Source organism: Salminus brasiliensis, chromosome 2 (assembly GCF_030463535.1).
Source record: "Salminus brasiliensis chromosome 2, fSalBra1.hap2, whole genome shotgun sequence".
Classification (NCBI taxonomy): domain Eukaryota; kingdom Metazoa; phylum Chordata; class Actinopteri; order Characiformes; family Bryconidae; genus Salminus; species Salminus brasiliensis.
This window is the reverse complement of record NC_132879.1, coordinates 50,281,102-50,296,655: the sequence shown is the minus strand read 5'-3', so window position 1 is coordinate 50,296,655 and position 15,554 is coordinate 50,281,102. Positions and strand designations below refer to the sequence as shown.

The window sequence follows — 15,554 nt, the reverse complement described above, 5'->3', positions numbered from 1 at the left end:
TGGGCTTGTTAGACTGAATGGCCACAGGCATCCGGGCAGTGTGGGGTGGCTCTCCTCTGCCTCCTTACCACCACAGCAAACGCTGTATTTACTTCATGTTGTTGTTTGACAAAATAATGTATATTTTATTTAGAAAAATCGGATTAAGCACTTTTGCACTGATTTATCATTGTTGATGTTCTCTCATTCTCTCATTGCTTATTATGTCATGATGTTTCAGGAGTCAGACTGGTTGGTGGTTCTCGCTGCTCGGGGAGAGTAGAGGTTCTTCATGGAGAGACCTGGGTCACAGTGTGTGGTGCTGACTTTGACCAGCAGGATGCAGAGGTTGTGTGTCGAGAGCTGGGCTGTGGGCTTCCTGTGGAGGTGCTGGGAGCAGCTGCTTTTGGCAGAGGGGAGGGTCAGGTGTGGTCAGAGGAGCTTCAGTGTAGAGGCAACGAATCTCAGCTTCACTTCTGTCCAACATCATCTTCACTCAAACACAACTGCTCCCATGATAATGATGTGGGACTGGTGTGTGCTGGTAAGAACCACATGTTTTGTAGTTTTTATGTTTTAACTCCATGTTTGAAATGTATTCAGCAATTGTTCTATGTAGTGCTTGAAGTGTGTTACTCCTCTTTTTTACACATAGACATGATTTTTTGTTATATTATCATTAACATGCTAAAAATCACAATGAAACTATATGCTAACAGTAGTACATGAGGCATAATCTGGTTGGGACTATTCGCAAACTGCAGTGGGTCCAGTGAGGAGGGGGTAGCTGGTTCTTAATGTGCCTCATGACAAGCCTACTGAAGCATTTCATGATAATGTTCACCACTGAACAATTGCAATTTCACTTCACTTATAAACATTTAGACGATAATTACTCAGATCGAGCAACTACAAATCAAAGAACAAAAAGCTATGAAAAGAACAGAAAGCTTATTTATATTTTTCTGTGGTTTTGAATCTGTAGCCCACTGGCAAAGCTATCCTAGCTCGGCTACAGATACACAGAGTATCAGATAGCCCAGTGTAACTGATGACTAACTGACATGAGTGTCTACAATAAAACTTGTGTCTGAGAGAACAAAGTTAAGCGTCTGGTGTTAGAGTGACAAAAAGAACTTGTAGCTGGCTATCTAGTTAGCTAGGAGGATAAACACTAAAGCACACTATTCTAGCTAATCTGAAGCTCAACTCACATGTTTAGAAGAGAAACCCTTATATCTGAGAGCACAAAATCAAGTGAATGGATTTATGAGTACTTTCCACTGTTTTAGGCATATTCAGCAGACAGGGTCATCCATGTTAACTTGCATTCCCTGTCATTTGAACTTAGCACATTGTAAAACTTGCAGCTATGGTGGGACTGTTTTTTTCCACCTGTTTTTAGAGTGTATTATCCCCATAAGGCTTGTCAGCAGATGGAAGCATGAAGTACTCCATCTTCTTCTTGGGTAAAAGAATGGATTCTTTTAAATGCCAGCACATACTGGACATGTATCGTACAGGGTCTGTAAAAAGGCTAAAGATGAAAAGAGAATGTCATCCACATATGGCATCTATAATGATCCTAAACACATCTCAAAATTCACATCTCAACACATCTCAAAATAACCTAAGCTAAAAGTTTTGCTATGGCCCTCACAGTCTCTCCAACCTATGCATAATTAGAAATCTGTTAAAAGCAAAATACCCCCGGAATTTCACAGTAGTCTCTTGCGAAGAAGAATGTGTGAAAGCTACAGAGTGCCTACATTTTTTTCTTTAGATCAATTTTCTTTAGATCAAGTTATTTTAAAATTGTAAAAGACAGAGACAAAAAGAAATCTTGCTTAAAATATTAAAGAAATATGCAATCTTTAACTTTATACCTTCTTGAAATATGATCATCTTTTATTGTAACAGATAATTTGACCAATGTTGTCCAGACTTGCAATCCACTGTATATGTATCTTCCTCCCTCTTGCAGGAAGCACGAGATTGATGGAAGGTGGCAGTCGCTGTGCTGGGAGAGTGGAGGTTCTTCATAGAGGACAGTGGGGAACAGTGTGTGATGAATTCTGGGATATGAGAGATGCTGCAGTGGTGTGTAGAGAGCTGGGCTGTGGAGAGGCTGTAGATGTGCTGAGTGAAGCTCACTTTGGATCAGGATCAGGACCAATCTGGATGGATGATGTGCGCTGTAGTGGATCAGAGTCTACACTGAAGAACTGTATGTCGAGAGGATGGGGAAAACATAATTGTAATCACTCTACGGATGCTGGAGTCATCTGCTCAGGTAAGGTGTAGGACCATCAATTGCATAATATTTTCTAAATGTCATTACATTAAATGTCATACTTCATGATTGTTAAATCATTTATTTTCTTTTATAATAATTGTTAGAAGTCAGGCTGGTTGGTGGTTCTCGCTGCTCCGGGAGAGTGGAGGTACTTCATGGAGAGACCTGGGTCACAGTGTGTGATGCTGACTTTGACCAGCAGGATGCAGAGGTTGTGTGTCGAGAGCTGGGCTGTGGGCCTCCTGTGGAGGTGCTGGGAGCAGCTGCTTTTGGCAAAGGGGAGGGTCAGGTGTGGTCAGAGGAGCTTCAGTGTAGAGGCAACGAATCCCAGATTTACTTCTGTCCAACATCATCTTCACTCAAACACAACTGCTCCCATGATAATGATGTGGGACTAGTGTGTGCTGGTAAGATCTATATTTTCATAATTCATTTAATTGTAGCCACATTTTAGAAAATACTAAAGGAAATACATTTATAAAGGTTATTTATGTTATTTTTTTATCAAATTAGTCAAATCAAATCAAAGTCTTTTTTTCATCTATGCACATTACAACTAGCAGAAAAATACAAATATGTCAGTCATATTAGAATATTATAAACCAATCCCTAGATTTGACATTCAAAAGTGAACTGTATTGATTGGACATGATTGGGGACTGCCAACACCTGCTTATATAGGTCCCACAGTTAACAGTGCATGTGAAGCCATTTGATCAAATGAATTATCTGCAGAACAGGAGAAGGGACAGTTAAATTGCCGTAGCGTTACAGATCCCAAAAAGCACAGTGGGTCACTCTGACAGACCTTTAACATATCCTTACCCTTTAGAAGCCACTTCTTAGAAAAAGGCAAATGACAGTCCATTTGGAGTTTGTCAAAAGGTAACTGGTTCTCTGGTCTGATAGAAACTAAAATTTAACTTTTTGACCTGAATACCAAGTGTCACATCTGGAGAGCAAGGTGCCTTAAAGAAAACCTGCTCCAGAGCACTCTGGTCTCTCTACACTCGGGTAAAGGTTTTCATAGCTTATTTTTCTAGATGCTTAGTTTCAAGTTCAAGTTTCAAGTTTCAAGTTTATTTGTCATCTGCACAACATGTCAGGACATTTATGCATTGGAATGCTGATGGTGAGGCTTAGGTTTATGCTCTACAGGAGGACAAACTGTATACATACTAAACATATTAAAAATACAATTATATTAAATAAATGCAAAATATACACAAAATACAGAATATACAAAGACAGAATGATTTTTAGAAATTCTTTGATATGTACATTTATGAGTCTGAGAGAGAGTGGAGCTAAATATAAATATGTATGTTTATGTCTTCCTGTTGTATAAAGTGACTTAGTGATGTTGTCCATAGCAGTGATATATATAGTATTAATAATAAAGTGACAGAGTGCAGTGGTGTTCGTGAAAGGTTCACATCTTGTTCAGGAACCTGATGGCTTGTGGGAAGAAACTGTTCATTAGCCGGTTTGTTCTGGCCTGGATGGTCATGGTGCATCTGTAGAAGTTGGTGAGGATGTCAGGAGGCAGACCAAATTTCCTGCCTTCTCAGGAAGAAGAGGCGCTGACAGGCAGACTTCACTGCTTTGTTGGTGTGGAGTGACCAGGAGAGGTCCTCGGTGAGGTGTACTCTGAGGAACCTAACACTGCTGACCCTCTCCACTTTAGCTCCATTGATGAATAAGGGAGAGTGACCACCCCTCTGCAGCTTCCTGTAGTCCACGATCATCTCCTTAGTTTTAGTGATGTTGAGACTGAGGTTATTGTGGTAGCACCACTCTGACAGGGCGCTGACCTCGTCTCTGTAGGCAGTCTCGCCTAGGATGGTGGTGTCATCAGCAAACTTGAAGATAATGTTGGATGTGTGTCTGGCTACACAGTCATGTGTAAAGAGGGAATACAAGAGTGGGCTGAGGACACAGCAGCCTTAAGGAGCTCCTGTGCTCAGAGTCAGCGTGGATGAGAAGCTGTTTCCTACTCTCACCACCTAGGGTCTACCTGTTAGGAAGTCCAGGACCAAGTTGCACAGATGAGCATTCAAACCCAAGTCTGTGAGCTTGGGGATGAGTTTAGCTGGGATGCTGGTGTTGAATGCTGAGCTGTAATCTGTGAACAGCATTCTTACATAGGTGTTCTTCCTGTCCAAGTGTGTGAGGGCAGAGTGCACAGTCAGTGCAATAGCGTCATCAGTGGAACTGTTGGAGCGGTATGCAAATTGGTGAGGTACCATGGTGGCTGGAAGCGAGGAACAGATGTGGGTTTTGACCAGCCGCTCAAAGCACTTAATTGCTGTTGATGTCAGTGCAACAGGGCGGTAGTCATTCAGGCAGGTGATAGCCGGTGTCTTGGGAACTGGAACAATTGTGGTTCTCTTGAAGCATGTGAGAATCACTGACAGTCTTAGGGAAAGGTTAAAGATGTCAGTAAAAAAAACTCAGCCAGCTGGATGGCACATGCTCTTAGCACCCAACTGTGAATGCCATCAGGACCAGGTGTTTTGCGTGGGTTAACTGCCTTGAAGGATCTGACCACCTCAGACACAGAAATAGATGGAGCGCAGCTCTCCTGATCTACTGGAAGTTTTGTAGCTGGGGAGGTGTTGTTTGACTCAAAACGAGCATAATGTGCATTTAGCTCATCTGCAAGCGAGGAGGACAACCCCATATCACCAATCCCACCACCTTTGTTGTCAGTGATAGTGCGGAGACCATTCCACATGCGTCTAAGATCAGATCCACTCTGTCCCTGTAATTCCTTTTGGCCAGCCTGATGGTCCTCTGAAGGTCATATCTGGCTTTCTTGTAACTCTCCAGGTCACAAGTGTTGAAGGCTGTGGTCCGAGCTCTTAGTTTGGCTCGGACCTCAGTGTTCTGACATTGATCTTTGGTACAATGTCATCAGTGCATTTACTGATGTAGCTTGTGATGGAGTCAGTTTATTCATTGATGTCAGTATCAGCTGCATCTGCAAGTCTGTGGTTTCAAAGCAGTGCTGAAGTGTGAAGATGTCCTCCTCACTCCATTGGTAGACTGATCTGAGGACTGGCTTGGCCTGTTTAAGTCTTTGTCTGTATGCAGGCAGGAGAAGAATGGAGGTGTGATCAGCTTTGCCGAAGGCAGGGCGGGGGAGGGGTTTGTAACTGTCTTTAAGTGCAGTGTGGCAGTGATCTAGAATCTGTCCTCTTTGGGTGGGAAAGTTAATGTGCTGGTAATATTTGGGCAGAACCAATTTAGGGCAGAACCAGTTTAGAAGCTGGAATTGCTGCCAAAGGTGCATCAACCAAGTATGTACCTAAGTGTGTACAGATATGTAACCCCTAAATAACATGTTCATGTCAGTCAAATAAAATTACATATATTCTAAAAACCTGTTTCTACTTTATTTATTTACTTTAATAATTGGCAATTGGGTGTAGATATTAGTGTCACTTATACCAGCGCAACACAAACCAGAGCTGGTTTGGGTCCTGAAAGAAATGTGTTCATCATTTAATTCAAAAAGTTAAACTGTCTTATATTTCATATTCATTACAAGTAAATTGACATATTTCAAGCCTTTTAACCTTTCTGTAAGTTTTGATTAATATGGCTTATAGGTCATGAAAATTTCTTAAAATTTCATAAGAACAAACAGAAAATTATGTAGATACAGAGATAGAGACAGAGAGTCCAATCTCTGATAAGTATGGTCATTTGTTGGCTGGCCAATAAAGCACAGTAATATCATGGTAAGCAAATAATTTGGTAGCTGTTTTGCACTGTGCACATGTTTTGAAGAAAAATGAAATGGGCATCTCCATAAAGCTTGTCCTCACATGGAAGCATAATGTGCTGTAAAATCTCCTGGTAGACAGCTGTGTTGACTTGGGGCTTGACAAAACACATTGATACACATTGTTTACACTGCCTGAATAGACATTGTTTTGATTAAATAAAAATTAAATTGTGGTAATGAGCATTATTAATGTGCATTATAACAGTGCACATTGCAAAACTTGCTAAGGGGAATGTGCAATATAATGATGTGAAAATGAGCAGGATGTAAATATAATAAGTATGCAATAAAATTAAATTTAGAAAGTCCAGTAAAAGTCCTGTGTGATTCATATTTTAGGTATGTTTTTGAAATTTCAATAATTTTGTGACAAGGTTATAAAAGGGTTCCCTCCCTTTTATAGTGTTGAAAAGCAATTAAATTATTTATATTCTCTTTTCTTTCTCTGTCTTGCTTGCTGATGCACAGACAGTGTGAGGTTGGTTGATGGTGGCCATCGCTGTGCTGGGAGAGTGGAGATTCTTCATAGAGGACAATGGGGAACAGTATGTGGTAATAATTGGGATATGAGAGATGCTGCAGTGGTGTGTAGAGAGCTGGACTGTGGAGAGGCTGTAGATGCACTGAGTGAAGCTCACTTTGGACCAGGATCAGGACCAATCTGGTTGGATAATATTCATTGCAGTGACACTGCGTCTATACTGAAGACTTGTGGGTCACTGGGGTGGGGAAACCATAACTGTCATCATTCTAAAGATGCTGGAGTCATCTGTTCAGGTAACATTGTACACATTTTGGGACATTAAAATGATTACACATTTCCATTTTTGCTCTATAAACCTGAAACTGTCAATAATGAGAGAACAGGAACAATCATAAATCCAAAACAAAATGTCACAGGTGGCTGGAAACTCTTGCAGGTTTGTCCTATGTTTCACCTTTCTTAAAATAAAGCACACCGTGCTCACTGCCTACAGCATAGTACTGTTTGTATTTTCAACAATGCACTATCAAGATCTCTCTTTTTCAACACTGGTCCTTTGGACCTTATGTAAACCTTATGTAAGGTCGCTGATAGTTTCATTGAATATTTTTATCATTAACCATTCTTTACATTTACATATTAATTAATGTTAATTACCTGTAATGTAATTACCTGTTCTGAATGTGTTCATTTCAGTTGTTGAACCATAATTTTAAAGACAGTTGAACAGCAGTGACTCAATACACATCTTTGTTTTTATCTATCTTTATTTTCTCATGTTAAAATTGTTAGAGGTCAGGCTGGTTGGTGGTTCTCGCTGCTCTGGGAGAGTAGAGGTGCTTCATGGAGAGACCTGGGTCACAGTGTGTGATGCTGACTTTGACCAGCAGGATGCAGAGGTTGTGTGTCGAGAGCTGGGCTGTGGGCTTCCTGTGGAGGTGCTGGGAGCAGCTGCTTTTGGCAGAGGGGAGGGTCAGGTGTGGTCAGAGGAGCTTCAGTGTAGAGGCAACGAATCTCAGATTCACTTCTGTCCAATATCATCTTCACGTAAACACAACTGCTCTCATGACAGTGGTGCGGGACTGGTGTGTGCTGGTAAATGTATTTATTTATTATTTATTTGTGGAATGTTTTGTTGTTATATTGATTTGGGCATCTGTTCATTTCTCTTATTTTTTAAAGTCTCTCTTTGTTTCTTTCATGCAGAGAGTGTGAGGTTGGTGGATGGTGGCAGTCGCTGTGCTGGGAGAGTAGAGGTTCTTCACAGAGGACAGTGGGGAACAGTATGCAGTGTTGGTGGGAATGCAATGGCGGCTGCAGTCTTGTGTAGAGAGCTGGACTGTGGAGAGGCGCTTAGTATTGATGTAGCTCTTCCAGGATCAGAAACAATCTGGATGAGTAACGTTAAGTGCAGTGGATCAGAGTCTACACTGAAGAACTGTGAATCACTGGGTTGGGGTGAACATAGCTGTAATCATTATATGGATATTGAGCTTATCTGTTCAGGTGTGTTTCAGTCTGCTTTCATATACAGTGTATGTACTACTTGTATTGTGTTTACGAAGTGGTTGCGAAGTTTCCCTATATTTGACATTCAGTATGAGGTAGGAAATACTAAAAGCCATGACTAACATGACAGGGAGGAGAAGTCAAGTCAAGTCAAATTTATTTGTATAGCGATTTTTACAACTGTTGTTGTCACAAAGCAGCTTTACATAATTAGTAATTAGTAAAAGACAAAAAAAAAAGATATAACGTAAGAAGACATGAAGGAGAAGCATAAGTACAAGGTGGTACAAATTAAGTAATTCTTTTTTTTGTAGATTTGACTTGAGAATGCTTCCTTAGCACAGTGCTTTAAACAACAGCCACCTCAGAGTATATTCTTAGTTAGTTTAGCAAAACAGATCTTTGGACCAGGCCAATTTACTCCAGTGCTCCAATGCTCAGTTCCAATGCACATGTGGCAATTGTAGGTGCTTTTGATGGTGGACAGGGCATAGGCTTTCCCACTGGCCTGCAACTATGCTGCAGTATGTCCTGACTAATTCTACCTGTAGCCATCATTAAATATTTATGTGACCTGTGCCACAGTAACTGTTTTGTCAAATTTTACAAGATAAGCATTATTCACTTTATCTAAGTGTTAAAGATCTTAATGTTTTGGCTTGTGATGAAAGGCTATGTATATCCATAATGAGAGTTTTCTACTTTGAGTTTACAGTTCTTTAACTTTGTATCTTTCTGTAAACCTTTTTTGTGGATGTTGTGCACAGGTCACAGAATGTCCAGACTTGTTGATGGTCCTCATCAGTGCTCTGGGAGAGTAGAGGTTCTTCATGGAGAGACCTGGGTCACAGTGTGTGATTCTGGCTTTGACCAGCAGGATGCAGAGGTTGTGTGTCGAGAGCTGGGCTGTGGGCTTCCTGTGGAGGTGCTGGGAGCAGCTGCTTTTGGCAGAGGGGAGGGTCAGGTGTGGTCAGAGGAGCTTCAGTGTAGAGGGGAGGAATCTGAAATTTCTCTCTGTCCAGCATCATCTTCAATCAAACACAACTGCTCCCATGTGGGGCTTAAATGTTCTGGTTAAGTATAATTATGTGATATTAAATATATTTCAGTATATATGGGCTGGGTTATTGGATAGGCATTAAGGCTAGTCCTGAATTACATAGGATTTCGAATGAAAATTGGACACAAATGTAATATCTGTTTACCTGCTCTTTTAATAATCTCTTGGTTGTGGTTTAGGGCACACTGCGGTGCGACTGATGAATGGCTCAGACTCCTGTTCTGGTCGAGTGGAGCTCCAGTACCTCAGTGATTGGGGCACAGTGTGTGATGTAAACTGGGATATGAGAGCTGCCAGTGTCCTCTGTGGTCAGCTGAAGTGTGGGAGTGCTGTGGCTGTGTTGGGGTCAGACTGGTTTGGGGAGGGGAGTGGCCGGATCTGGGCTGATGTGTTTGATTGTCAGGGGAATGAAACACACCTGTCAAAATGTCCCATTTCATCATGGAGTCGAACTGCATGCTCTCATAAACAGGATGTTGGAGTCATCTGCAGTGGTGAGATCTGAAAAATAATTGAGGCCAAAGTTTCTGTGCAGGAAATCCATAGATATTTACAAACATGATATACATTATTTCACTATAAACATACCATGTACTAAACCCCTAAAACAACTTATGGCCTGCCAGTGGGCTGCAAAATTGCCCCACTAGTTTGTAAGTCCCTGTACTTACTGAATAATACAACTTATTGTGTAATAAGCCTTGCTGTATTCAGGGGTTATGTCAACTCTCAATAGTTACAATGAAGAGTGTGTTATACTTATAAATCTTGCCTCATATCTGTAAAATGCAAAATATTTTGTGACACTTTCAGGTTCCTCTCTGGCGTTTCATGAGGGGCGAGTGCGGTTGTCTGGAAGGATGGAGTGTGAGGGGGAGGTGGAGGTGTACTTCAGGCAGGACTGGAGGAGAGTTCTGCTGGACTCCTGGAGTGAGTCTGAGGCCTCTGTGGTCTGCAGACAGCTGGGCTGTGGCTCTGTGCTCAACATCTTCAGCTCCTCTCCATCCAGTTCTGAACACAGCTACATGTGTGTGACGGGTTTCAACTGCTCTGGGAGTGAAGCTCATCTGGGGAACTGCAGCAGTGCACAAGCAGTCAACTGCAGCTCCAGAGAACAGCTGTACATCACCTGCTCTAGTAAAAATATTGGAATAATTTAAAATTATTGTAAATCTTAATGTAACACTCACACACACTATTACCAATATTTTGACTATGATGACAAATTAGAGGGACACTTTAGATGAATTATTTCTCCAAAATCTATGTTTTCATACAGTTATTGAAGTTTTCCTTCAATTTGTTTGTGTATATGTCATAAGTCATAAGTCTTTAAATGTCATAGTTTGGGAAATATTGTATTATAATGGGGGTGGTCAAATTTGTATAAACTAGAAACAAACTAGTCATGATACACTTAGTGGAAATCATGCTCATTCTGTAAATTGATCATCTATTTATCTAAATTTTAGGCCACAGCTCCATCAGGTTGGTTGGTTCTGGGGGAGACTGTGCAGGAAGGCTGGAGGTTTTCCACAGTGGCTCATGGGGGACAGTGAGTGATGAATTGTGGGATATTAAGGACACGCAGGTGGTCTGCAGACAGCTCAAATGTGGAGTGGCCCTCAGCGCTCCGGTACCAGCCCGGTTTAGAGTAGGAACTGGACCCATATGGCTGAATGAGGTGGAGTGTGAGGGGAACGAGACGTCTCTGTGGAACTGCAGATATCAGCTGTGTGGAGAGGGTGAATGTGGACACAAGGACGATGTTGGAGTCGTGTGCTCAGGTACCCAACAGTGTTTGGAGCTAACCTCTTTTTCTGACTAACTGTAACATGTGCGATGATATACATAAATAAACGTTTGTTAAAGGAGTAACTCTGCAAGAGAAGAAAATATGCCCTGTATAGCTGTTTATTTTAATTTGCAAAATGTAAAGTAACACTGAGAAAGCTTAATGTGATTTTTTTACATTTTATCTACGGACTTCATTCACTGATTAAGCTTGATATGCAACATGTATATTCCTGCCATGATATTTGTTAAACTGTTAAACTGACATCTTATTGTTTTGATATGTAATAAGCATACTTTAACAAAGCCAACAACTTGTGGACATGTATTTTGTTTTGTCACAAGCTACTATTTTGAACGATAACAGAGATTTATTTATTACTTGCAAAAATAGAACCATAATAAACCCCTTACATGCATAGAAGTTGAAGAACTGTGTCCATTTCAATAAATGTAATTGCGCCATGGCCAGCTGATTTGGCAGATTTAAACAAACAGCTTTTTTTGTCATTTGACTCCAGTATTGAGCACATTGGGTTCCTGTGGTTACATTTTCTGCTTACATTAAAAACAAAATATAACAGTATATTGATTCTAAAATACCTGCAGGACTTAATATTAAGCATCTTGCTCCCACCAGAGTTTAAAGAGATCAGACTCACTGAGGGCTGTGAGGGGAATCTGGAGGTGTTCTACAATGGAACCTGGGGGAATGTGTGTGTGACAGGCATAGATGAAGAAGCAGCAAGTCTGATCTGTCGAGAGCTGAACTGTGGAAGAACTGGGAGTGAGAAGGCTACTAAAGCAAGAGTGGAATCAGCTCCTAACTGGCTGGATGAAGTGAAATGTAGGAAACATGACTCCTCTCTGTTTCACTGTCCATCTTCCCCCTGGGGACAGAACAAGTGTGATAATAACAATGAGGTGGCTCACATTACCTGCTCAGGTAGGATTTTTTTTTATTAGAAGATGAATAAAAATATATTTTGAAAAGAAGACATAAAGATTATTGCAGAAGTGAAGAAGTTTAAAAATAAGTTAGGTTAACCACAAAATCTCTATTCTATGTTATTACAATCGTTTTTGTATATTTAAAGTTACATTTGATGTTGAGTGAAACAGTTTGATATTAATACAACATTATTTTTGGATTCACAGGAGAGAATAAACAGCTCACAGCGGAAAGCCATCTGAAAAGCTCCTTATTTCCACACCAGAGCCAGTGCTCAAGTATGGATAATTGACAACCAGTTTGTTTACTGTCTACTACTGAATTATGAAAATGTTAATTAGACATGCGCTTGCATGTGTCACTGAACACAGCTAACTACACCTATTTTTATTTCTGTCTGTTCATGTGTGTGTGTGTTTGTGTGTGTGATTAAGAGCACCTGCCTCTCAGGCTGAAGGGAGGAGAGGGACATTGTTCTGGGAGGCTGGAGGTGTATCATAATGCTGAGTGGGGGTCCGTCTGTGATGATCTGTGGGACATCAGGGATGCTCAGGTGGTCTGCAGGCAGCTGGGCTGTGGGCCGGCACTGAGTGCTAATGGGAGTGCTGCCTTTGGTGCTGGTGGAGGAGCTATCTGGCTGAACTGGGTGAAGTGTAGAGGAAATGAGCTTCACCTGTGGGACTGTCCTCATTCCCTGAAGAGACACACTTACTGCCCCCACAGGGCTGGAGTCACCTGTGCAGGTGAGATGATTATTATTATTTTTTTGCTGGTGTTAACTTCTGTGTGTTACATTCAAAAGTATTTGTCACTTTTAAGCAAATTTAAACAACATAATGTTTTGTTAAATAACAGTTTTAAAATCATTGTAATGTTCCACAGACCTGTAATAGGAACAGTTGTAAATAGAGTCTTTTAGGTGTGGCTCAAAGCACAAATTACATCTCAAATACTGCTGCTTTAAGCTCTCTCTCTGTCTTGTCTGACCATTTCATTCTTTTTATTTTTACAGACATGTTTGTGACCTCTGCTATCACATCTGAAACAACCACAACTGCCATTATGGGTAATAATTTTATTCCTTCATGTAATCTTTCTACATATCTCTAAATACACTGTGATGTTCCACTGAGTTTTTACTCTTTATGTATATTTCCAGCACATCTGAGTGAGAAGCAGACAGTCTCTCCTTCACAAATTCCATCCTCACATTATCCCTACGCCTATCCAGTGTCTCTCCTGGTGCTGGGAATGTTGCTCTCCCTGGCCTTAGTGCTTCTGGTTGTGCTGTTTAACCAGAACAGAGTGCTCAGGAGAGGTAGGTAGATTCAGAGATCATCTACAATCCACTTTCTGTACATTCTCTAAACACCATCAGTCCTTCAGTCTGTCATCAGTCTTCTCTTCTACTGAACTGACTCCATGTTTCTCTCTGTCTCTCTCACAGTGCTCTCTAAGAGGAGGCATATGACTCTGCCTGAAGCAGTCTATGAGGAGATCGACCACAAATGTGTCAATAAAAGATATACTGAAAGAGGTAAATATTGATCCATGGTTGCTTATAATATGGGAAGTGGAGCTAATGTTAGCTGGTATATAGAAATGCTTATTGCTTAAATGGCTGTAAATAAATGAACTACTTGTCTTATTTACTACTTATTTTACCCTACCTTTTGATGCTTCACTGACTATAATAGGGAGAAAGTTGTCTCTGTCATTGCCACTCCGAGCCCGGACCACTGCAGAAATGCACATGTGCCATGATGGTGTTGGGGGTGGGGTGGGGTTGGGGGGGTGGTGTTAATGTGCGATTTATCTTTAGTGGTGTAATGGAGGCTTACATTCTCCACCTGTAGAAGGAGCCTTGGAGCAAACATTACACCATTTTTTGTAAATGCAGTTTTATAATGCCCATGACTAAAAAAATAAGTTTAGTTTTTTTTGTAACTTCCCAAGCTTACCAAAGCTGCTAGAGCTAACTCTAAGTGTTACTGCTGGTTGACCTGTTGTTAAATACTTGCAAATGTCTATGACCACCATAGTGTGCTGTGTAGGTTAGATTAACAGTTTTACTATTTCACTGCTGAATTTAGTGTATTTACAGTACAACTTGTTTGGCATTCTGCATTTGTTCATTTGTAAATAAACAAAATATGTAGCTTCTGAATATATATATATATATATATATATATATATATATATATATATATATATATAGAGAGAGAGAGAGAGAGAGAGAGAGCATGGCATGGTTGCATCTGCTAAAGTTTAAAAATATTACCGCTGTTACTCTGGAAAGTAGCTTTTGTAAGATGGTTAGGCATCTAAAATAATCTTTTATGAAAGCCTAATTTAGAGTCAACATGTATTTTAAAAATGAGAGGATTTAAGGTTTATGTTCATTTTCTTCTTCCTAGCAAAAACAGTGGAGACAGAAAACATCATTTTGACAGAAAACAAAGAGGAGATCTATGACGATGTCATTTCTGCTGAAGAGAATCCACACATCACACCAGGTTTGAGTATTTTAAAATGGAAAAGTCATTCATTACCATCAATCAGTAAATAAATCATATTTATTACTCACTGCCATCAAAAATCTGTGTACATATATCAGAGAACTATGATGATGTCCTCGCTTCTGGACAGGATTTAGGAGGTGTGGCAGGTAATAGAGGTGAGTCTACAGACATTGTATTAAGGTGGAGACTGATAAAACATGTGGCATAAATGGGGTATTACAATTTACTGATGATGTAAGCGTTCAGTGATTCATCTGTGAGTTTGACAGGATTGACACTTATTGAACATCAGTAAATATAATGACAGACTGAGGCTTGTAGTTTTAATACTTGTTTCGCATAAAAATGATCTATATTTTAAATATCTTTATTTTAAACATAGTTTTAAAAATGTACATTATTCATTTTACATACATTCTACTCTTCTGTTTAGACTATGATGATGTGGTAGAGGTGCCTAAGAAAGAGGGAGAGACCTTCTGACAGAGACTGACCAGTTTATCTGCTCAGGAAACCATTTAAGCCCCTTGAAACTAAACCAAGGATTTTAAAACATATTGAATTAGTTTTTTAGGTCTTCTTTTGTATAATTTTGTAATAATATGTTTTGCTGTATATTTTTATCTTTTCTTTATTTAAAAAAAAATACATTATAAATAATGTAGAAAGTAGTAGAAATTGTAGAAAGTAGAAAATGCTTACATTACATACAATAGCTTTAGTTTTAATGCTTTGTCAAGTTGAAACAGTTTATTGGCACATTGCCAACATTTCTTGCTTTCTCCTTTAACTTTTCATTGAGTTTCTCAGTCAGGCTGTGTATTCTGTATTATGCTGATTATTCACTCCATCCCTGGTTGTATAAAGTGATGAGTAAATGAAAATAGATTCACAGAATGCATCACTTTCCTTTGCTGAAAATTAATTAACAATCAGAGTCACGTTTATTTTTCCTGAACATGATCACCCAAATGCTTTAACACAAAATGTTATGTGACACAATACTTACGCCAAAATACAGCAAGAGTGATAATAAAGTATGATTTTTACACCAGTTAAGGATGATGTGTTTTCCTTCTTTTTGACAGCACTCTTTTCACCGGTGTAGAGATGGATAATACATGACTTTAATGTTGTTAAAAATGTACTTTTTATGCAGTAATTA

The 15,554-nt window shown here is 39.9% G+C and overlaps 1 protein-coding gene across 1 annotated transcript in view; it reads left to right on the top strand.

The window, feature by feature from the left end:
* The window catches only part of LOC140549424 (scavenger receptor cysteine-rich domain-containing protein DMBT1-like), a 50,124-nt gene that overhangs the window by 14,489 nt on the left and 20,081 nt on the right, over positions 1 to 15,554 (top strand). Inside the window, 17 exon segments of the mRNA XM_072673066.1 lie at positions 224 to 523; positions 1,964 to 2,272; positions 2,380 to 2,682; positions 3,980 to 3,984; positions 7,347 to 7,647; positions 7,759 to 8,058; positions 8,829 to 9,134; positions 9,301 to 9,615; positions 9,935 to 10,288; positions 10,594 to 10,908; positions 11,556 to 11,861; positions 12,074 to 12,145; positions 12,302 to 12,610; positions 12,880 to 12,933; positions 13,027 to 13,185; positions 13,315 to 13,440; positions 14,294 to 14,383. Of these exon segments, the coding sequence (XP_072529167.1) occupies positions 224 to 523; positions 1,964 to 2,272; positions 2,380 to 2,682; positions 3,980 to 3,984; positions 7,347 to 7,647; positions 7,759 to 8,058; positions 8,829 to 9,134; positions 9,301 to 9,615; positions 9,935 to 10,288; positions 10,594 to 10,908; positions 11,556 to 11,861; positions 12,074 to 12,145; positions 12,302 to 12,610; positions 12,880 to 12,933; positions 13,027 to 13,185; positions 13,315 to 13,440; positions 14,294 to 14,383 (3,924 nt within the window).